Source organism: Balaenoptera ricei, chromosome 5, assembly GCF_028023285.1.
Source record: "Balaenoptera ricei isolate mBalRic1 chromosome 5, mBalRic1.hap2, whole genome shotgun sequence".
Lineage (NCBI taxonomy): Eukaryota > Metazoa > Chordata > Mammalia > Artiodactyla > Balaenopteridae > Balaenoptera > Balaenoptera ricei.
The window spans coordinates 49,978,993-50,003,501 of record NC_082643.1 but is presented as its reverse complement, the minus strand read 5'-3'; the positions used below and the strand labels follow the sequence as shown (position 1 = coordinate 50,003,501).

The window sequence follows — 24,509 nt, the reverse complement described above, 5'->3', positions numbered from 1 at the left end:
ATCCAGGGTGGGGGGAGGTGAAGATTAGCAGGTAGGCTGTGCTGTGACTTAGCCTGGGGGCCGCCGTCAGCAGCAATCAACCCCAACCCTGGTTTTATGAACCCTCGCACCCAGCTGTTAACGTCAGCTGGTCCCCTGGAGGGCATCGCTGGGGTGCTCTTCTCTGCCAGGGTTGAAAAGGATCATGCGCTGAAAATCCTTAAGAAGATAACACAGTCTCATGTTCTTGCTTCCATCTCCTTCCCATTTGCCTGCTCTTCCTGCCAGCCCTTCACTCCAACAGCTTTCACCCTGGACTTTCCGTCCCTTGGTGCCTCACAGAGAGGGGGGAGGGGGTAAGGAAAGAGAAAAGGGCTCAGCCATTGTGCAGAAAGGACAGAGCCAGCAATTGTGGTTTAGGCAAAAAAAAAAAAACACAAAAAACAAAACAAATGAGGAAGTTATTAAATGCCACAGTGTTTTTTTTGAAAGCTAAGGCCTGGTCTTTATTGTTTTTCCCCAGCAGACAACGTCAGGGTCTAGAGTAGAGCTGGAAAGGCAAGCTTGCTGTCGGAATGGATTCTACCAATGGGTGGTCTTGGATATGCTGTGTATGTCTGTGTCATCTTTATGTTCATGTGACGATGAGATACCTTTGAGTATACTTTCCACCTCAGCTTAAGCCAGATGGCCATTGGGGTTGGTGCCGCTGAGGGTTGTAGAAATCCTAATTGGAGACCACATGATGAATTCTGCAAAAGGCTCTGACATGCTAACTCTGGACAAAACTCTTTTTGCTGCTATTTCCAGCATAAATTAGGTCTTTTTAATTGTGTCTATTTTACATGACATCTTAGCTGAAAGGAGCTCTAAAATGAAGGTACTGTTGAAGACAGTAATGAAAATGATTCGTTAATTAAGCACATACCCCATGTATAGGCACTATGCTAGACAGTTAATAGACATTATCTGGAAACTTTATAGCAACTCTGCAGGATACATGTAATAACAGGAGCTGATTTGCTGAGGGCCGAATATGTACCAGACTCTATCCTAAGTGCTTGATCTGAATTAGTTTATTTAAGTGTCTCAACAACCCTATGAAAGCCATTGGTCCTTTGCACCCATTTCAGAGACGCGAGAACAGGCACAGAGAGGACAAGGTCACCGAGCTGGTCAGAGGGTAAGGCCAGGACTCTGGCTCACAGACTCCAGGGCCAGGCTTCTACACTGTGTGCTCTGCCTCTTATTCTCACATTCCCGATAAGGAGCCTGGGGCTCAGTGTTTGCATTCCCAGTGTCATTCAGCTCACGAGTGACAGAACCTCAACCAGGTCTTCAGACTTCAAGTCTAGGGGAATAGTGAATATACTCAAAGCCAGGAATCTTAAATTTGGTGAGAAAAGTAATGTCACAAAGGAGGTAATGATGCTTAGGTAAAACTAAGGATGAAAAGTTTAGCTTAGAAGTAGAAACTCCCTGCTGACGGCCTGGTCATCTCCCTCCCTGTCCTGAAATACAAAGAGATCAACACCATTCATAATCCCACCCCTTCTCAGCCAAGTCCTGTGCAGAGGAGAAACAGTAGGCATTTGCACCTTCTCCAGATGCCTGCTTACAGGACGTGGTGCAGGGGCTACCAGTTGGCTCTCAAAGACAGACACGAAAACACACCACTGGTACCCAGTGTGGCAAACCCTCCTTGGAACCTGATGCAGGGGACACAGTCTGATCAAGAGGAGGCCTTGAAGGTGCAGTCAGGGTGTTTGGAAATTCAGGAGCCAAGACTCTCCTCCGGAGAAGAAATACATCTGTTCCCATGGTGGGATGCTTTGGGCGCTCGGGGCTTAACATTTTTCTCTGCCTGCCTGGGAGTATGGAGGGAAAGAGCTATGGGAATGGTGTTAGGGAGTGGGCGGTGAGGGGGTGGTTAAATGGACACACAGAAGGCTTGCCTGCAGCACAGTGGAATCTAAACAATCTGAAGTAGCTCGGCCTCAAGGGTTGGCATGTGCTCCTGAGCTGCCACCCACTGAACGGAGCGAGGGCTGCTGCACTGGAGGATCACTCTCCTTCCAGCGAAACCAAGACAGGAGGCCGCGGGGACTTGTCTCAGGGAACCACCTTCTTGGACAGTTTGCTTCAGTGAGGCCAGTTTTTCACTTACTTAGCAATGGCTGCTGAGTTATAGGAGGGTTCATCTTCATAACAGTCAATATATATTTCTTTCCCCCTTGGCTGGAAAAATCTGGTGTTCTAAGATTGGGAAGTGCACGTTATTGCTTCACAGAAACACAGATAGGAGAGGATGAAGACCCCCAGTAGCGCATTTGCCTTCCTTCGGGCAGAGCGCCTCGGTGGGTGCAGGCTTAGATCTCTGCGCTCAGCTGTGCTGCTCTCCTCTAACCCCAGGGTTAATTCTCATGCATTTTCCAGGTCGGATTCATTCGTGCCCCCTGCCCACAAACACCATCATGCTCAACTTCCTGTTTTCCTATTTTTGCCAGAGATGCGTGTGCAGACCCGGACCCTGCAGATACAGGCACCTCTGAGTCCTTCAGCCCAGGGCACCTGACCTCTGACCCCCAGCACAGGAAAGCAGTATGGTCAGGAGGGGTTAAACTTCGGCTGAAGCACAGGTAAGAGGCACGGAGGGCTGCGCTGAGCGGTTCGGAAGAGGGGCTTGGCTGCTGGAAGAGGGAATTGGGGGCAAGGCTGGTCAAGAACACAGACGAGTGAGAGAGCTGAGGAGGGGCGGAACGAGGAGGTCAGATGGAAGCTCGGGGTTCAGAAGGATAACCACCCGAATGACAGTTTTCAAACTAGGTTCTGAAGAAGCATCAAGTTCCTGGGAGGTAATCTGGGGGTCCCTCAAATGATTTGATGCAAATATCTTTTTTAAAATACATTGACAACTGTATTTAAAGCTATAATTAAAAACACTAAAAGAGATACACCAACATCTTACACATTGGAAATGACTAATGTGTTACATTGTACAACAAGATTGATTCATCTTTGAACTGATATTCACTGAACACGTCTTATCTCTAGTTGAGGAATGTCCTGAGATTACAAAGTTGGTCTAATAAAAATTCGCAGCTACTTATCTGTGCTTTCTATGTGCTAGGGCTTTGCGTACCTCATCAAATTCTCACACCAGTGCTGTGAGGTTTGCACTAGTGTAAAGGCATCTCGTTAGGAGGCAGTGGATTCAAATCCAGGCAGTTTGAGCTCACAGCCACTCCACTCTATCGCCTCAGCAATCAGCGTAACAGAACCTACTTCCTAGGACAACTGTGGGAATTCAATGAGATAAGGTATTCGGCACTTAGCACAGAGCCCGCTCGTGGGGAACAAGAGATAAATGTCAGGTGAAGTAAACATTAGGTGGTGGTGTAATGATGTCCTGGTCATCGTTCTCATCAAACCTTTCATCACTGTCACGTAGGTCTGTGTGCCAGCATGAAAGACAGTATAATATAGTGAGTAAGATGGGGGGGGGGGGGATCTGTGGAATCAGCCTACCTAGAATTCAAATCTTGATTCTGCCACTTAATAGATAACTGCAGGCAAGTTATTTAAACTTTGTTTCCAATCTATAAAATGAGTTTAATAACTAATCTACCCCCAAGGAGTTGCTGAAAAGGATTGAAAATGCTAATATACATGAAACACTTAGAGTGGTACCTGGCCCGTCATAAGCGCTCAGTAGATGTTGGTTATCACTGCTGTGAATTATCCTGATTTCAGTGTGGGGGGCGTGGCTCTTTCACGTAGACACGTGGGCTTGGATTAGAAATAAATAAACATTATAAACTTAGATTTATGCAATTACCCATGTTTATGGATATGCAAATATACATTTAAGTATTTGTTATATTTCCTACAATCCAACAACACTTGTATATGGTGTCTACATTAAGATTCTTTGTAAGGTTTTCTTTGAAAAAGGATTCAAAAGACGTTTGAACATACCAGTTGAGGACAGGCTGAGATTTGCAGGAGGCTCCATCTATAAGAGAAGCAGCTGGCAAAAGGTTGCTCCAGGGACAGCCTGAAGGAGAAGTATCCCCAAGGTTACTGCTATTCCTTTCAGCCCCCTAGGATCTTCAAAATGTAGAGGATCAGAGCCTTTTATTTAACGAGACTCCACTGAGGTGTGTAGGTTAATGTAGCAACAGTGCCAGAGTACTTTAGGCCAGAGAGTCGTAGTTAGGAAGTTACTGCCCTGGCCTGGGTGGGCAATGATCAAGACTTGAACTTAGCAAGTGGTGATGGGACAAGAGATGAGACAGATTTGGTTTGAATTTAGGAGACAGATCAAGAGCAGGTGAGGGTGGGAGAAGGGAGATTAAAGTGTGTGACTGCTACGTTTCAGCCATGGGGCACTGGGGTAATTGCGGGGCCATTCGCCAGAAGGCAGGGAGAGCTGAGACTAGGTGGGGCTGAGAGCGTGAAGAGTGGAATCACACAGACCTGGGTTTGAGCTTGAAACAATTGAAATATTTCATAAAACAATCCTTAACAGTTGGATGAAACAAATGAACCTCAATGTATGTCCAGCTGGCATCCTAACCATGCAGAGATTGTCGTTATAACCATGAAGCGATTACCTTTAACACAAGCTGGGGTTGCCCTCATCAGCGTGGTCAAGACTGGCTCCTGATGCTGTGTCTGTATGAAGGGAGACTGTAAGGGAGCACATAGGCAAGCAATTTCCTTTTGAAAAAGTCATGACCTGGATGTTGCATACATCACGCCTGCTCCTATCCTATTGCCTGGAATTTTTACTCTACTTATACTCTAAGAATTTTACTTGTGTGTGTCTTGTCTCCAAAAGTATATCATAAGCCCCTACAACAGTCCACGTCATAACTCTTCCCTATCCTCTGAGGTCTCTGCAACCCAAGTTTTACTGATGTTGGACGGAACTTGGAAATTGGTGTGGTTCTCATCCAATTTATTCAGATCCCAAATCCTGCCCATGTTGTTTTTTACTTTTTGTTTTGAAATAATTTTAGACTCACAGAAAAGCTGTGAAAATAGTACAGAGATTTCCCATCCACCCATCACTCACCTTTCTCTAATGTTAACATCTATGAAAACCATAGTGTAAATATTAAAACTAAGAAATTAGCATTGGTGTAATACTATCAACTACAGACTCTAAGGCTTTATAGACTTTATTCAGAGTTCACCTTTTTTCCCCCCTGCTAATGTCCTTTTTCCATTCCAGGATCCTACATTGTATTTAATTGTCATGTTTCCTTAGCCTCCTCTAATCTGTGATACTTCCTCAGTCTTTCCTTGTCTTTTATGACCTTGACACTTTTGAAGAGTATGGGCCAGTTATTTTGTTGAATGCCTTCTATTTCAGTTTGTCTGATACTATCTCATGGTTGGATTGAGGTTGAGCATTTTTGGCAAGAATACCAAAGAAGTGATGTGTCCTTCTTAGTGTGTCCTCTCCCGAGTTACATGGTGTCGATATGTTTTACTACTGGTGATGTTAACCTTGATTACCTGGTTAAGGTGAAGTTGCCAGGTTTCCTCACTGTAAAGTTATTGTTTGTCTCCTTGTAAACGAATACATATCTTGGGGGGGAGATAGCTTTGAGGCTATACAAATATTCTGTTTTTCCTCAAACTTTCTCCCGCTGATTTTAGCATCTATCAACAGATATTGTCTGTGACAATTATTACTGTAATGTTCTAAAGGTGAGTCTGTATTTCCTTCATTCCTTCCACATTTATTTATTTATTTTTAATTTATTTTACATATTTATTTTTTGGCTGCATTGGGTCTTCGTTGCTGCACGTGGGCTCTCTAGTTGCGGTGAGCGGGGGCTACTCTTTGTTGCGGTGCGCGGGCTTCTCATTGTGGTGGCTTCTCTTGTTGTGGAGCATGGGCTCTAGGCGCACGGGCTTCAGTAGTTGTGGCTCGCGGACTTTAGAGTGCAGGCTCAGTAGTTGTGGCGCACAGGCTTAGTTGCTGCGCGGCATGTGGGATCTTCCCAGGCCAGGGCTCGAACCCGTGTCCCCTGTGTTAGCAGGTGGATTCTTAACCACTGCGCCACCAGGGAAACCCCCACATTTATTAATTGGAAGTCTTCTGTAAGGAAGAGCTGTCTCTCTCCTCCACTTATTTATTTATCCTTACTATTTATATCAGTAAGGACTCCTTCCTATTATTTTATCCTGTGGGTTATAATCCAATACTGTTATTTATTTTATTGCTCGAATTGTTCCAGCTTTGGCCGTTGAGAATTCTTTCAAGCTGGCTGTGGTCTAAGTCCTGTTGTGAAATATGGGAAGGGGTGAGGTGCTGATGTCTTCAGACAGAGCAGACATGATGTGCTTATCATCTTAGGAGTCTCACAGGTGTTGAGGTGGAAGGTTAGTAGTGGGCACTGAGCAAGTCTAATTCATGACAGGTCACAGAAGCCGACACCAATTTTGAAATTGAAAAGGGCTGGGATCACTTCATGAGCTAATTCCAAGTCCAATGGGTCATGGGTATGTGTAGCTCCTTTTTCATGGAGAAAATAGCCAGAAAGGATTTTCTCACTTATTTATAAGAAAAAGGAAAGAGCAAAAGGAAGAAACTCCCCTCCACCCTTACTCCAGGTATATACAGAGACCAGCCGAACCACCAAGGTAAAGAGAGAGAGAAGCTCTTAGTGGTCCAGGGCTTAATATTCACACACATCCAATCCCACCTTTCCTTTTTTGCTTGGATCCCTGAGTTCTCTCTTGTCTGACTTGTCAATAGGAGTCCTATGATCTAACTTATCTCGGCAGAACTTCTCCCTAAAATCTGTCAAGCCTCAGGCTAGGGTAGTTCAATGAGTTAGTTCAAGAGACAAAATGTTCCAGCTTAAAACTCAAGATTTTCCAAGCCAGTGCTTTCCTCCATGAACATCCTGACCCTTCCTCATCCTCCACCACCAGTCACCACCATCACTATAATGACCATCTCATCTAATCAGTAAGCACTTACCATACATGGTGATATGTGCTCTGTAAAGTAAATTGAGATGAATGGGTCATAGAAGCTCAGGCTTTGACTCTTCATTCATCCTTATTTGGGCAGCAAGGTTAGCAGCTGGCACTTGCACTTCCATTGGCAGTGAGTTCTGTCCCCGTCCTCCTGACTTCGTGAGCTCAGGACAGTGTGTCTCAGGAAGCCTCCGTGGATGTTGGTGTAGGACCTCTTTCAGTAGCCTCCAAAGTGTGGGAAGCTTAAAGCAATCAACACGCATTTTTGCACGTGAAGGAGGGTGCAGGTTTAGCAGAGAAGATCAATGAAAACGGAAACTTCCTGATTGCAGTTTGATGCATTTTTATCAGCAGATGATTTTCCTTCCTTCCCTCCTCCTCCTGCCCACAGAATAGAATTCTGGCATTCCCAAGCTGTGTGCTATTGTCTAAGATGCTGGTTCTTCTCAGGGAAAGTTACTAAGGGTCATTCTCTCTTCTTCCCTCTTAGAGAGCAGGAATTGAATTTTAATGGGCAATCTACAGAGGTGGCTAGGAATGAGTCCCTCCCACTTGCACGGAGCTTAGTGAGTTCCAGGCGGTTCAGGCTGTCTGATGGGAGTTGCATGGAATCGTTGAGAAGCCTTTGCAGCCCAGGGAGGAAAAGAAAGAGCAGTTAACAGGATGAAATGGCTTTTTATCCCACTCCTGAATATGACATGCAGTTGGCCAGAGGGTTGTTATCTAGGATGATTCTCTTTGCCACAAGGTAAGCCCACTATTTTGTTAGAATGAGTCTTGCATTGCAGGATTCTCAACTGATAAGCCTTTCACAGGTATCTTTCTGATGTTGTGCTATATCTATTTATAAAGAAAAATTAATAACCAACCACATATTAAATTTAAGCCCATTTCTCTAAATTGTCATGAAAATTCTCATTATTTGAGCACCTCGGGTAATTCAGTGTGCTATTAGTATTTCTGTGTGGGAATTTTCAATCATTTTCTCTCCTGTATATACAGTCACCGTATTTCTTATGATGTACGTATTTAGAGTGGCTTTTTATCTCATTCAGATTAGCAGTTGCTTTTTGGTGTGTACTTCATGGTTTTGCTTCCCCATTTCCCCAGGGAATTTCAAATAAACAATTTCTTTTACTCACAAGGAATGGCTACTTATCTATGTACTAGTAGCCAAGTTCTCTATTCTCATTGCCAACGTTTGTATAAAGAAAAGGAACCTGCAAGTGTAGTCTCAATATTAAAGAAAAGGTGTGGTCTTCTCATTTAACTTTGAGTTTACATGAAAAGAAGTGTGTATTGAGATTGCTGGGTGTACAGTATTTACCTCCATCACAGTTGAAGGTTTAAATACTTGATTATCTTTTCCCTTATTCACAATAATTTGAATTCAGCTTTTATCCTTATACAATCTTTGATTTGAAATTTTTGTTCAGAGCTATGCTTAATGCCAATGTTTTCATCCCTAGATGCTTTTACTTAAAAGGAAATATGATATGGCAAAGAACAGGTGGCTGCACCAGTAGTGGTAATGTTCTGGATCTCCAGGTGACTTGAATATTTATTTTATTATTACGGGCATTCATTTTGTTATTATACCATGTAAAAGGTAAAAAAGAAAATATGAACTGCTTAGATTATAAAACACATATGTAAAGAGAGGCATCCAGGGCTGGTTTTTCAAGTTTTATTTGGCATCCTTTCACTTGAAGGCGAATAAGAGAGAGCATCCTTCTGAGTTTTATTATTTTCTCCCCAACAGTGTCAGGTTATGTGTGAATGGTGGTGGTGGTTAAACTCCTCCTTGTTGTGAAATTTATTATGGAAATGCCGGCAGGTAGAAACTGAGGGGCTGGAGCAAGTGTTCATAAAGTTGTCATCCACTTTGCCTTAAAACCTTCACTATTCTTTTCATTTGGGTCTTTTCTGGTATGATTTTAAAATATGGATTCTTCTTTTGACCATTGTTTAAGGTCCCCATCTAAAATTAATGCTTCTGTCCTTTTGTTTTTTTCTGTTGTTGTTGTTGCCTTTAACTTCTCATTTGCAGCCTCTTCCTCTAAATGAGGAGAAAGTGAAATAGAGAAGAGAAAAACACGATACAATGCATGACTTACTCCAAAAGAGAATTCAGTGTCTTTAGTGTTAGAAGTTTGGGGAGCATTTATTTGTTTTTGTTGAATGGGATGGTGTTTAGAAAAAAAGCACTACCAAAAGGTAAGGCTTCGGCCTCACACAAAAAAACTTTTCGTTACCGTTTTGGCAAATGAAATTTAACTTATACCTTAGCATTGCATAAAAGTTAATTAGCTTGATTTTGAAATATCTTGGCTGGTATGTGGTGTAAAGGGTATCCTTTAAACCCTCAGAGGGGACAATCTTCTGTGGGATTACCCATGGAGGAGGAGGGTGCCCAGCTGTAGTGGTGGGTACCCTGCCCCGCCTGCCCTCAGCCCTGCAGCCCCCTGGGTGCAGGGGAAGAGCCCTAAGCACCTTCATCGTGTCCTGCTGAGCCGCTCCCCATTTGCCCAACAGGGGTCCTCTGGGAGAGCCTCCAAACAATTCTGGGGCACACACAGCGTTTCTAGTTCTCTGTAACTATCTCATCCTCTCTGAGGTCCATGAGCATATATTTGTGGATGTCTGCGTGTGTCTCTGTGTGGAAGATAAAAACAAACAGCATGAAAGTGATTTCTCTTTCAGCCCTGGCAACATATTCTATGACACAGAGTAGAGTAGAGTAGAGTAGTAGAGGAGAAAAATTTTAAATCATAATATCCGATATCTCAAGAAATCAGTAAAAACCAGTCCCTCCTTCCTTCCTCCAACAAATACAATGCCCAGTTGCAAATTGAGAGTTGACAAGAAGAAACTGTGGATAAGTAGCGCTCATGCTAGTCTATGTATGCTGTGTGATTCTATTGTAATTGAATTTGAAAGTCAAAGAAAAACAAACATGCATGCTGTTACAGAGCAAAGATGTTATAGTGTTCGTGTCAATTTCTGCCATGACATACAGGCAAACGTTGAAGTGTGGGGAGGAGAGCTGACTGTCCTGATTACTCTGTAGATGTCAGAGTTGAGAGGAAGAGGGAAGAAAGGGGGGCATATTGAGAAAAAAGACATTTCAACATCATCACCCATTGGTGGCTAAGAGAAAAACCCCCACCCCCAAGGCTGTGCCCTCTTTTTTATGGTAATAGTTCTGTGTGGTCATGAATCAAATTTAATCTTTAAAAAATGTTTCAAAATGGAGGGTGAGGAGGAGATAATCTAGTAGTGAAATGATGTCGGAGTAGGTGTGGAGGAATGGGGTAAAGTATCTTACAAGAAAAGGTTTTTTGGGGTTTTTTTTACCTTTTATGCAAATTTTAGATGTTAGAGTCTTAGGTCGTCTGTCTGTTAGCCGACTTCACTCTTACTTGTGATTCAGTTGCCAAAGCCAAAAGTCCCCAGGGCATATTATCAAGATGTGACCTTTGAAAGAACTTCTCTTTCCAGACAGGACTGTGTGTTGCCATGGGGTTATATTACTTAATGCATACCTTTCTACCCACTGAACCACTTTTTAAAGACACAGATGTTAGGCAATTATAAAAGCCTCGGAAATGTTTGCTTGTTAGATTTTTCTGTGAATCCAAAAAGTCAGAGTATAGCCTTGAGGAGCCCAGTAGTCATAGAAACTAGAGGTTAGGGATGCTGAAAAGGGCCAAAGGATATCTCAAAAGCAATGTCTTTGCCAACTGTGTGCTAAGGGACAATTACACCTTTTTTTACATTTTGGAAGATAATGGGTGTTTTCAACCCTAAAAGTTCTTGAGAGCTCGTCTCTCTTCTGTGACCATGTAGAAAACATATCTCAACATAGGGTGATTTTTTGTTTATTCCAGAGAGAGTTTCATCTGGATCTATGAATGGAACAGTGCTATGAGTACAGCCCAGTGCATCTTAACTTGGTCTTAGTTTTCAGTGGCTGTATATTTTTATCATCAGTGTTTGGGGCACATAATTTTCCTATAAACAGGAAATGCCTAGAAAGGCATTGTTGTTCAAATATGAATCATCTATTCTTCTATACTAAAGAAGGTGTAATTATAATCCCCCCCTAAGAATCACTTGCACAATGACATTTAATTATTCATGTTAAGTTTGTTTCCCCTTTAAAGCATGAAAGGGGCAACTTAGCAATAACTTAGCAATAAGTACCAAAATAGAAAGTGCATTTTAGTTTGAGCCAGCAATTCCACTTCTAGGAATTTCTGCAGATATGTGGACACAGACAGAAACCAGTGTGTAGACATGGTTATTCATTGAAGCATTATTTGTAATAACAAAAGACTGGAAATCAAAAAGTGTCTACAAAAAAGGGTCTGGTTGAAGAAATATGTTACATGCACACGATGGAATACCAGACAGCTAAAAGGGGGGGGAAAAAAAGCTATGAGGAAGCTCTGTAAGTACTGATATAGAATAATCTCCAGTAGTTGTTGTTAAGTTCACAAAAACAAGGGGTAGAACACCACATAGCTTTCCTTTTGTGAAGCGGTTGAAAAGAGATATGTTCATATTTGCCTATACTTGCATAACAAAGCACTGGAAAACATACATAAGAAATTAACCACAGAGGTTTGCTGTAGGGGGAAGAGAAATGGGTGGAGAGGGCTGGGAAGGAGAGTAAGACTTCTTAATGGCTTTGATCTTTTTTTTTAAACTATGTGAATTAATTACCTATTCAAAACAGTACCTGAAGTAAATATGGGGAAAATATTAAGATTTGATAAGTTTTGGTAATGAGTACACATTAGTGTTTTTTATATTCACTTGAGTGCATTTATGTATGTTTGAAGTATTTCATAGCTTTTTAAAAGATGAGGAAAAATAGGAAAAAAAAAAAAACAGTGATACACAAAAGAACCTTAAGAAACGTGTTTTATCCCCTGCTAAGCACAAAGTGTTCAGTAATTATATCATGAAGACTCTCAACCCAAATCCATGATATGTTAATTCTGATAGACCTAATTTACAGAATACATTGATACTAGTGTTTTTTCTTTCTTTTTTGGGGGGGGTGGGTAAGACTAGAATCTTGTTATGATGGACTTTGTTGTCTATTATAGCATTGTGTACTAAACAAATGATGGCAGATGGGAGTTAGTAAGTGGATTAAGAAACATGATGTTTTATTTGGTAGTGCTGGTATTGAGTGTATTTGGTATTTTTACGTGTTCAACTCATGTCCAGTTGATAACTAGCATGGTTTATAAAGTTAGTGCACCCAGAAGAGCCCAAGCAAAGTCTCGGTCATAACCGTTCATCAAAGAACAGAATCAACAAAAAAATTAACTCCAACTCTTAGAATTTCTTATTATCCAAGTTGTGGTTGTCACCTTCTCCATTTATCCAAAGCATACCAATGCTTCAAGGTCATCCAAAGTCCCACTCTACTACCAGGCCTTTGGGCCAACTTCAGACCCCATTCTTGATCACTGGCAGCAAGGGAGCTTTTTGGTGCTTAAACCAAAATCCTCAGGAGCTAGCATGGCCCAGTATGATCTCATGACTTTCCTACCATCTGCTCTTCATTCCCAAGGCTCTGGCTACAGTCTGTTCTGCTTCTTGAAATCCGCAAATTTATTCCTGCCTCAAGGCCTTTGTGTTTCTGTGTTGTTTCTGCGCGAAATACTCTCTGCCCCCAGCTCTTTGCAAGGTTGATTCCTTCTTATCATTTAGATCTGGTTCGGATTTTACTCTCAAAGAGGCTGTCCCTGATCCAAAGCAGGATCCTCAGTCACACTCTCGCATTACCCAGTTCTATTTCCTTCAGAGCCCTTATAACTACATGACAATTCCCTGTTTATTTGCTTACTTGTTAATTGTCTGTCTCTCTACTCTGCCCACCTCACCTCTTTTATACTGCTCATTGCTCAGAAGTTAAGAACACAGGCTCCGGGGACAGATGCCTGAGTTTAAATATCAGCTCTGCTCCTCACAACCCTTGTGACTGTGGATGGGTTGCTTAGTCTCTCTTGATTACCTCATTTTCTCATTAATGGTCCTATATCATAAAGATACAGTATAAAGGTTAAGTGAAAAACTGTGTGTCAAGTGCCTGGAATAATGCTTGGCACTCAGTAGGCACTCAGATATTTTTCGAGTGAATGAGTAATACTCTGATACTCTTTAATACTTTTTCTTGCATCTGAGGCTCCCCAACAAGATTATAAACTCCTTGAGGGCATCTGTGACCTCCCAGAGCTCCAGTTGTGCTTCAGCAGGGTAGAAGGCACATAGCAGGTGATCAGTGAATACTGCTCGAAAGACGTGAACTGCTTTATTGTAGATTTCTCCAAAATATGCTTTCATTCCCGAATCTCTCTGTGTGTTAGGGCAAAATCATCTAAGAAGGACATCGTGTCACTTGCTAGTTCCAGTTTCATCAGCCTACCCATCCCACGCAATTAAGCTTCCTTGTTTGTGGTTAGGAATGCAACAAAAGGGCTTTGTTTGAATTAACATGCACACACAAAACTTAGTTGGCTCAATTTTAAAACTAAATCGTCTTCTGACTCTTATTGATGTGCTCATGATGTAATATGCTTTAGGAAAATATTTCCTTATCTTCTTTAAGATCAGAGTGATCCTAAGATGTAAAAGCATGCTGTGCTCTTTAGGAATGCTTATTAAATTATTTGCATCATTGAAAAAGTCAATAAACACCTGTTTGACTTTTTTGGTTATCTCCAGGTACAGTGAATTATATTTTCAAAATGAGAGGCTATTTTTAAAATACTTGGGTTTTTAATAGGTAACACATGTACATAGTACATAATTCAAAAGTTAGAAAAGGAAATACAGTGAAAAATAAGTTTTCCTCCCCAGAGGCAGTCATTGGTTCTAGTTTCTCAAGTATTCTTCCAGAAATACTCTTTACATTAATAAACGTAAGTGATTATGTATGTTTTTCCCCACATACAGCAGTACACTGTACGCACAGTTCTGTATCTTACAATTGTCCTTTAACCATATATTTTGGAGATATGTCCATATCCATATGTATAGAACTACTCAGTTCTTTTAATGGCCACATACATATTCCATTGTGTGGAGGTACCACACTGACTTAACTGGTCTGCTACTGATGAGTATTTAGGTTGTGTTTCAATCTTTTGACAGATATGTTATTTTAAAATTATTTTGCTGAATGTTGCCAAGCTGCTCTTTATTCAGGCTGCACTGATTTACACACACACACACACCCTGCTCCAGCAAGGTCTGAGAGTCGGTGGGCTATATTTTGGTCATCTTTTTCATTGTTCTTTTTCCTCATTTCATCACTTAATTGTACATATTGGAAGAATCTTCTAAAACAAAGATTTATCTCTGAAACCTCCCAACATACGTTCTGCATCCAAAAGAAAGGGGTATGTTTTTCAGAGCCTACTGATTTGCTTGTTTCACAGGCACCCTGTTCTTAATGTATCAGTATTACACCTGGGATGAAATCTACCCCAGGACAAATAGTTAACCTCTGCAATCTACTCCAGAGAAGCAGCTCCCCAAGTTGGGTGTCCTGTCTTGGCATTGCAAGTCTTGGGCACTTACTTTATCTTTACTGTAAGAATTATTTCTTTGTGATTTATTATTTATTAGAGGAATACTTCATCTGGTCTCCCCACCAGAATGTAAGCTCCTTAAGGGCAGAGACCATATCTTAGTTATTAAATCTTTTAAGTATCTCTAATCAGTTTCAACTCTTCAGTCCCCATCTGTCATGCCCCTTGAGCCCCATCCACCACATGAAGCCCCTCACTTTTCCCTCTTTGGGCTTCCTAATGAAGATAGAGGACAGTGGGTGTGAAGTCCCTCCAGCTGTCCTCCCACCCACTCCCTTTCATACGAGCATCAACATCTTACCTCCTCCTTTCTTCTCATTTACTTCGGTGGACCTGCCTTTACTCCTACATAAGGTCGTGCCCTCCACGTGTGCTCTAGAATCCCATCCTTGCCTACTTCCTCATGAGTCTTAAGGAGCGTCAGCCTCTCCTCGTCCTGTGTCTTGGGCTGTGTGCACTCCCTGTGTCCTACAGATTTGCTCATACTTCTCATTATTTAACACAAAACAGCAAGGACAAATCCTTTTCACTCCCTGGCCCCCTCTAGCCTCCTAGCTACCACCTTCTTTCTCTCCTTTAGAGCCAAGGTCTTGAAAGAATGATCTGCCCTTGCTGTCTCCATTTTATCTCTCATTCACCTCTTACCCCATCCTAATCAGGCCTCTGCCCCTGTGATTCCATTGCAAAGACTCATCAGTCATCAAATCCAGTGGACGTGCATCTACCCACATCACACTAACCTCTCGGTAGCAGTTGGAATGATTGACAGTTCCTCCTCCTTGTTCTCCCCGCTAGGATGCTGTGAAACTCCCATACTCTCCTAGTTTTCCTCCTACTTCTCTGAAAGCCTCTTGTTGGACTCTCCCCAACCCCGTTCCACCCCCAAACTGTGAAAGTTCTCAGAGGCCCATCCTTAAAGTACTTCCTCTCTGTCTCCTATGCACTCTCCCCAAGCAGCTTATCTTTTCTCAAAGGACATGTGTTTTGTGACTCCTCAGTGTGTACGTGCAGCCCAGACTCCAGTCCTGTGGGTCCCACTGCTTCCTGTGCGCCATTGCAGTCCCACAGGTCCCCACATTGCACGCCCCAAGTGAGCCATCAGCCTCCCCGCTCTGTTTCCCTCCTTCCTCCCTCCACTCCCGCCCCTCCATCTCATAGTTCTTACCATTCTATGAAGACCGTCCTTCCTCCTTGACTATACTCTCTTCTACACCAACCACATCCAAGTGCTCACCAGGCTGGGAATTTCGCCTCCTCAGTGGTTCTTAGATCTGTCATCCCTTTAAGTTCACTGCCCCTGCCTTAGTGCCGGCTCTTTATTATCTCTTACGCTGGCCAATACGATAGCCTCCGATCTTGTCTCTCTCAAATGTATTCTCATTATTGGCAATATCTTCCTGAAACTCAAATTTGAATATGGCCCTCCTTGGATAAGGTTCTTCGGTGGCCTCCAAACCCATAGGATACTGTTCACACCCTTCAGAGAGACCTGGACCCTCCTAGCTCTTCACCTTCATCTGCTGCCTTCCTCTCACTCGTCATCTCCTCTCCACCTACTTAAGTTGCTTGTACCGTGTTCTTCTGCATTTCCATGCATTTGTCATGCTGTTTCTTCTACCTGGATGTCCTTCCCTTCCTTTTCCCGTCCCCTGCCATCTGGAGAAATCTTTCATGGTTTCATGTTTTCGGTGACTGCCTCTTCTGAGTTCACTGAGCACCTTGAACAGGTCTCGATTACGGAACCCATCTCAGTGTCTTATAGCGGTTTACTTGGCTGTCTCTTCTACTGTACTGTGAATTATTGGGGTCTAGTGATACTTTGTTCTTCTTTGGATCCCCAGTGCCAGCATAGTGGCTGCCATGTAGAAAGTCTCTATGGATGCCTTTGAATGAATGGGAAGGAAATTGAAGAAAGGTCTGGATAGCTTACATTTAAAAGGGAGCCTTGCTATTGTTTTTAAAGCACAAAGGGAAATTTTTTTTCACTTAACCTAGATGAAACAGCGTATCTCCATTGTCCTCTGCACAGCCCCCTTTTATACTTCAGAGTCTGATTCAGAACTTTCAGCAAGGTGTCTGATCCTTCATGAAGGAGACTGATATTAAGCCTAGGTAGCTACATTCTGTCAGTACTTCAGGGCACCTCCTCTCTTCTCTCCATTGAGATTTCAGTCTAGAAATCCCTGAAGTTGTTGGTAAACATTATCTCACTTTTCTGCCAAAAATAAAGTTCAGCCACTCTCTCTTGACTCTGACCTTCTATAGTAGTATAATCCTCCTTACCAAATTCATCCTTCAGTATTGCAGTCTGAAGAACACCCACTTTTCCCCTTTGGCTTTGTCAGTTCTTTGTGTTATAAGGGCAGGACGTTTAAAGGTGAATTCATTGACTTGCAAAATGAGAAACTGTTTTGGAGAGCATCTTGTTGTTTATACTCCGCAGATCAGAGTGTGTTAACACCAAGGTAGCTGGTAGTTTTTATGTAGTTCTTACCAAGATATTAAAATAATAGCATTTATCCAGCATCAGGATATCACAGAGAACTTCAAAAATCCCCAGAAAGTCCCTTGGGAGGTGGGCAGGAATTATTGCTCCCATATTTATATATGGATAAGTAGTGCAAAGAAAGACCAAGGCAACTCCATGTGCCTTAAATTTATAAAGCATAAAATGTTAACATGTAGGAAAGCTAGGTGAAGGTTATGTGGGATTTTTTTCCCAGCTTTATTGAGATATAATTGATACATAACACTGCAAGTTTAAGGTGTAGAACATCTTGATTTGATACATTTATAAATTGCAAAATGATTACCACCACTGTATTAGATGCCAGCTCTATCCAGTCACATAGTTACTATTTCTGTCTTAGTTGGTGAGAACATTTAAAATCTGTTCCTTTAGCAACATTCATGTATGTATGTATATGATACGGAATTAGCTATAATCACCATGCTGTACATTAGATACCCGGAACTTGTTAATCTTTATAACTTGAAGTTTGTACCCTTTGACTGAAATCTCCCCATTTCCCCCACCCCCTCAACCCCTGATAACCACCACTTTACTCTGTTTTTCTGAGTTTGTCCTTCTTAGATGCTACATAGAAGTGAAATCATTCAGTATTTGTCTTTCTCTGTCTGGCTTATTTCACTTAGCATAATGCATCCAAGTTGTTGCAAATGGCACGATTTCCTTCTTTCCCATGGCTGAATCATATGCCATTGTATGTATATATGGCATCTTCTTTATCCATTCATCCACTGACACTTAGGTTGTTTCTATATCTTGGCTATTGTGAGTAATGCTGCAGTGAACATGGGAGTGCAGATATATCTTTAAGATCCTGATTTCAGTTTTCTTTGGATATATGCCCAGAAGTAGGATTGCTGGATCATACTGGTAGTTCTATTTTTAATTTTTTTAAGGAAACTCCATACTGTTTTCCATAGTGGCTGTACCAGTTTGCACTCTCACCAGCAGTGCACTAGGGTTTATTCAGAAATTCTTTAAACTAAGTTTGCAATATTTTTATGTAACTGAAATCATTGCAAAATGAAAAGGAAAATAAACATATTAATAAAGCAGGAAAAAAAACAATGGTTCCTAAGAGAAGTGAGCAGTAAGCTCCATTTTCCAGTATTTACTTGATTGTTTTCCGTCTCTGAGGATACAGCGGTCTCTGCTTCCAAGTCCGTAAACCTCATTGGTGAAGAGATCAGCTGAGATTGCTCCTAACGCTGGGGGTCCCTCTCCTGTGTCTCCCCAGGTGCAGTGAACCTGCGGGCCGACCTCATTCTTGGCATTCAACCAAATTTGGGGAGCACCAACCCGATGCCAGCATGATGCAGATATCTCAGGGCACGATTGGCACTCCTTGGCCCCAGAGCTACCATTCCAGGTAAGTGGTCATAGCTGAGACCCAGGGGCTTCTTACTTTCAAATGTCCTGTTCCCAGAAAAGATTGTTTTCTTATACTTACCTTGAGTATTAAGTCTCTCTACCCACTATCCTCATCCTCTTAAAACCCCTAATGTGTGTACGAGTCATCTTCATATCCTGGGCTAGACCGGCATGAAGGGAGGACAGGATTATTTTGAACACTGACTGGTCATTTGAGATATTTATGGAGCCTATCGATTCTCAGTCAGACATTTCTCAATTACACGTTATAGCACTATACTAGAAAACCTGACAACTCCCTCCCTCAGTGCGTAATGTCCTTCCTTCAAATATGTATCTGTTTTTTTTAAATTACTTTTTATTGGAGTATAGTTGCTTTACAATGTTGTGTTAGTTTCTACCGTACAGCAAAGTGAATCAGCTCTACGTATATACATATCCCCTCTTTTTTGGATTTCCTTCCCATTTAGGTCACCACAGAGCATTGAGTAGAGTTCCCTGTGCTATTCAGTAGATTCTCATTAGTTATCTATTTTATACAGAGTATCAATAGTGTATGTATGTCAATCCCCATCTCCCAATTCCTCCCACCCCACCCCCTTCCTCCTTGGTATGCATATGTTTGTTCTCTATGTTTGTGTCTATTTCTGCTTTGCAAATAAGATCATCTATACCATTTTTTTAGATTCCACATATATGCATTAGTATACAATATTTGTTTTTCTCTTTCTGACTTACTTCACTCTGTATGACAGTGTCTAAGTCCATCCACGTCTCTACAAATGACCCAATTTCGTTCCTTTTTATGGCTGAGTAATATTCTACTGTATATATGTACCACATCTTCTTTATCCATTCCTCTGTATCGGATTTTTATCTGAATGATTTTATTCAGTATTTGAACTCCCCAGTTGGTTTTTCTCCTTCTGTTAAAGCCAGTTATCCAGCTTAGCTCCAATCGAAGCAGTTAACACACCGAGGACTGCTCAGTGTATACATTATCTCGTGTGGTCCTTCATATACACCCTTGAAACAGATACAGTGTTCTTAACTCCATTTCACAGGACAGGACATTGAAGCTGGAAAGATGGCTTTGTCCAAGGTCAAACATCTGATCAGTACCCAAGTCAAGACTCAAATTCAAGCTAGGTTTCAAAGCCGTTGCGTGTAACCTCCTATACTTCCTCTACACTAGTTATACTAGTTATTCTTCCTCTGCTTTTCTAGTCACTCTATCAGTCAAGGTCCAGTCAGGGAAAAGCAGAGCCATCACAGGTGTTACAGGAGAAGGGATTTATTATGGTAATCAGACCTTACACAATTGAAGGGGACTGGGGAGAAGGGAGCCAAGCCTGACCACCCACTTAGTTCTTTATATTAAAGAACTAAGTCAGGACGCCCCTACATTTACTACAGACTTGGAGCCATGCAAATTGGAATCCATCTTCTGACCCCAGGGAGGCAGGCTCTGTCACTTACCACTTTTTTGGAAGTACTTGGATATAGGTTATGGTAGGGAGGTAGGAAAGTCAAGGTAATATGGGTCCCACATACAAATGAGATGCAAGTGCTTGTCTGTATCAGGGAGTGGAGGGTGTTTCTGGAAGGATTACTTAACTACCAGGCGGTGGGGACGCATTTGGCGAGGACTCAGAACCCCTAACACTCATGTCTGGTCAAATCAAGGGCCAAATCCTAGAGCTCTGACTGGTGGGCATGGCTCCCAGCACATTAGGATACTTTCCTGGTTACCCTCCTTGTGACAGACACTCCTCTCCCTTGCCCGTGTCCCTCCCAATAACCCTGAAAGAATTTCTTCTCACCATCTGAGCCATGTGTGCTCCGGGAACAGAGCTGCTAGCAGGGCCCACGCCCCAGGCAGGCACAGTGCTTTGCTCTGTGGGCACAGCGGTGTTGAAGGCCTTTAGAAGGTTAGATGCAGGGGCCTAACAGTGTGAAGGAAGGACAGCACGATGGTGAGCTACTTGGACTTTTAAGTGAGACCTCGGTTTAAATCTCAACTTCACTGCCTACTGCGTGAGCTTGAGCAAATCACTTCACCTCTTTGATCTTGGTTTCCTTGTCTGTAAAATGAAATTCATAATACAGATCTCATTGGCTCGTAGTGAGGATTAAGCAAAATAACATATGCAAAACATTTAGTGTAGTTCCTGAAACATAGTGAGCACTCAGTAACTATGAAAACTAATTATAATAATTAGGCTGAAGACTTGTCAGAGGTACAGTGAAACCTAGTATTGGACTAGGTTAATGGCATAAACCAGCACACACTTATAAAATGCAGGAGTGTATTAACAGGGTACCCCTAAACAGTGGGGCCCTTTGGAGCCTCCTAACCGCTAGCCTTAGGAGGCCCTAAATCTGAAGTCATACTGTGACCTAAAATACAAGCTTGTCCAAAGGCAGAAATAAGACGACTGCAATCAGTGCTTAGAATAACTGCTCACAGTAACTGTGGTGAGCTCCAAGAGGCCTCAGGAGAATGATGGCGCTGGCATCAGAAGTGCAATATTCTGAAGGTTCTGCTTCTCTACCTGCTGTTTCCTGCTCATCCCAACCTCCAGAGGCAGGTGGATCTTGTACTGTACCGACCAGTCTGCCCTCTAAATCAAGCTTCAGAACAGCCTCCTGCTGACACAATGACTGTCAGCACAACAGCTCTGTGGAGGAAGAGAGGGAGAAAGGGAAGCTCGGGTTACCCAGCTCCTACTGCAGCCCAAAGCATCCTGTGGTCTGTTCATTCCATGCCTCGGGCTTGCAGCTCCGAGTTCTGCTCAGAGGGTCAGCCCTTGGCAGCTGTAGACGGAGAAGCTCTCCTGGCACGTTTCTGAGGAACACAGTGGCATCTAGTGGTCTGGTGGCCGGCATCCCTCTGACAGACTTCTGACAGTTCCAGAAACCAGGAATATTACGTAGTCTCAGTCCTAAATGTGTGGATCTGCTTCTCGTTAAGAAGCAAGAGAAGGAGGGAGCTCTAGGGGTGGGGAAGGGCAGGAGTGAGGAGAGAGGGAGAGAGAAGTTCAGAGAGGCTGGAGACATGTAATTTTCACTGCCTGCAAGCTGGCTTGGATCTGGAATTCCACTGAAATTGTATTTCAGCCTCTTTCTGTCAGATCCTTGTCACTGCCTTTTTGCTGTCATACAGAAATCTCACAATGGTCCTAAAGTATTAGGACTTCTAAAGTCCTATATACTTTAGAAGAAACCTTGAAAAGTCGCGTAGTCTGGTCCCCTCCTAAGAGGCTGAAATAACAGTATCAAAATACTAAAGAACTAGTATGTGTTCATTGATTCACTCCTTCAGCAAATATGTGTGGAATACCCACTACGTCTCAGATGATTTCTGATTATTGAGGGTACAAGACTGAACAAGACATAAAAAGCCCCCAACCTGCTGTATTTATTGTTTCCCCAGGTGTGTTCCATGGAATAATAATCCATTAGATACTCCTTGGGAAAAAGTTTCTAGGGTCACATAAGTTTAGAAAACATTGCTTAGTATATTTTCCTTTAAGAACATCACATGAGCAAGTTTATTAAGGACTCAGGAGTCTTAAAGTAATTACAATTATTTAAGTCATCTAGCCCAGTATTTTCCAAACATATTTGGTCACCTAAGCAATTAATATTCTAGGAGTACACTTTAGGAAATGTTTGCATACACTTGTGCTTTTTGCTGTGGTTTAAGTATTTAGAAAATATTAATACTTTCAAACAGAGGTGATGTGATGTCAAGTAGTGGTAAGTGCCATGAAGAAAGTAAAGCAGAGTAACAGGGAGTAAGGACAGAAGAGGTACTTTTTAGTGAGTAGCAGGAAGTCTTCTCTGATGCAGAGACTTGAATAAGGGGAAGGGATTGCGCCAGGTGAAGAGCATTCCTTTTTTGTGGGAACAGCGAGTACAAAAGCCCTGAGACCCTGACGTGGGAATGTATTACATGGGTTATTTATTTATGTATCTATTTATCTATCTATTTATCTATTTATCTATGGCTGTGTTGGGTCTTTGTTACTGCGCGCGGGCTTTCTCTAGCTGCGGCGAGCGGGGGCTACTCTTCATTGTGGTGCGCGTGCTTCTCATCGTGGTGGCTTCTTTTGTTGCAGAGCATGGGCTCTAGGCACGCGGGCTTCAGTAGCTGTGGCTCGTGGGCTCTAGAGCGCAGGCTCAGTAGTCGTGGCACGTGGGCTTAGTTGCTCCGCGGCATGTGGGATCTTCCCGGAGCAGGGCTCGAACCCGTGTCGCCTGCATTGGCAGGTGGATTCTTAACCACTGCGCCACCAGGGAAGTCCTATTTCATGGGTTTGAGGTGCTGTAAGTTGGCCATTATGCCAGAGTGCCGTGAGCAAGAAGGAGGGCAGTAGAAAATGAGGTAGGAGAAGTTGTCAGACCACAGTAAGAACTCTGACAACACTTGATGCACTCATCTTAAGAGTAAGTCTGTCTCTGTGTGGCTTGCAGCTCTTGCAGGGCTTGAAGACCTTCATGCCAAGTTCTTCTCAACCATCATTAAGAGTACCCCATCTTGGAAGCAGGAATGGCAAGGGTAGTCAGAATGACTGCTTCCAGAACATGGTAGAAGAACTGGTTCCTAGAGGGTGATGTCAGGGCACTCCATGGCATGGCATGGCATAGGTCACTTGGTCTTAGTTCCCAGTCAGCTTGGGAATGGGAATTGGGCGGGGACACAGCCCTCCCTGAGTAGCAGGGAAGAGCATTCCTGGTCCTCATGTGATGCATTCCATCTGAGGAAAGGTGGGTTAAGTTTCCCTTGGCTACAGGATGGAACCCACTCTACCCTAGCTCTGCCTGGCTAGAGATTTACTAGTGATTTCATATTTCTAGATACCATCTGTATTTTGAGATATGTTGGTGGTGGCATTTCCTCCCACTCAACAGTGTTACAGTTAACCCATCAGTTTATTCACTCTGATTTTTTTTGCATGCTCCTAAATTAGATTTGAAGTAGCCTTTTAGTGAAAGACTGCTAAAATTCTTAGCACTTGGGAGGAGGATTAAGTAGTGTCTACCACCTGCATGGAATTGATGAGCAAAACAGCCCTTGTGGGGTCTACTGCTTCCATGTGCCCTCAAAGTATTAGCTCTGAGTCTTCTGTTAGAGGAGATAAAGGGAAGCACAAGCGGGTCATATGGGATTATCCTCAACTGAGCCATGTCATGTGCATTTTCAACACAGCCTCTTCATTTAGAGGGGAGTGGGAGTAAAAACTGTCAGTGACATATGCCATGCCACTGGGTGCCAGGACTGACTTCCCTAATCTGGTTGGCTCAGGAGCTGTTCCCTTCCTTTCTCCCTTGAATTTATACCTGTCCCTCCCAAAGCAGGATGCTCCATTCAGTAAGTTCACTTCCCTTGATAGAGAAAATTATTCTTAGGGTGAGTTGCTGAAAATGTAGTCTTCTTTTCCTTGAATTCCAGCACCAGTTTTGACTCAGCAGGTGACTCCTTCTATTCTCTTCCCATATACTGTGGAGACAGTCCAGCCACAAAGCATTATCGCGTACTCGGCCATTAAGGCACCATATTTACTTACGTGAGATCTAGAAATAGAATAATAGCTCCATGAATTTTAATAGCGTTTAAATGCCTATTCATTTAAAAATGGAAAACCTCAGGCAAGAACTCTTAGTTCTCCTTTCCTCTTCTTTAGAGAATAGTGAGTCACAAATGTTTGAACTATTGAGACTGCTGTTTGATTTTTGAGCTACTTACTCCTTCCTATGTCTATGTCCTCTCTCCCCCAACATTGCTGGGGTGAAGTATATTTTGATTTTATAATTAAAGCTAATTATAAGTAATTCTGTCTTATGGCAACTTTCTGGGGTGTATGATGCCAGGAGTGAGAGTCACTCCCCCTCCCCCAGGCAGGCTCTGAAAATCACCTGGACGAGCTCGTGAAGGAGGTCTTACCCTCCAGTGTATGAGGCTTTGCCCAGACTCTGGGAAGTTGTCCGTGGGTGATTGGCTCCCAGCA

At 42.7% G+C, this 24,509-nt stretch overlaps 1 protein-coding gene across 2 annotated transcripts in view; it reads left to right on the top strand.

Moving 5' to 3' along the window:
* The first annotated feature begins 2,490 nt into the window (after positions 1-2,490).
* The window catches only part of SHROOM3 (shroom family member 3), a 60,463-nt gene continuing 38,444 nt past the window's right edge, over positions 2,491-24,509 (top strand). The window contains exons 1-2 of one of the 2 annotated variants that reach the window (XM_059922817.1): positions 2,491-2,618; positions 18,362-18,493. In XM_059922817.1, coding sequence (XP_059778800.1) covers positions 18,435-18,493 — 59 coding nt within the window. In that variant the 5' untranslated portion in view covers positions 2,491-2,618; positions 18,362-18,434. Of the gene's footprint in view, positions 2,619-18,361; positions 18,494-24,509 lie in introns of those variants that run through there. The other variant, XM_059922815.1, reaches the window with a different exon arrangement.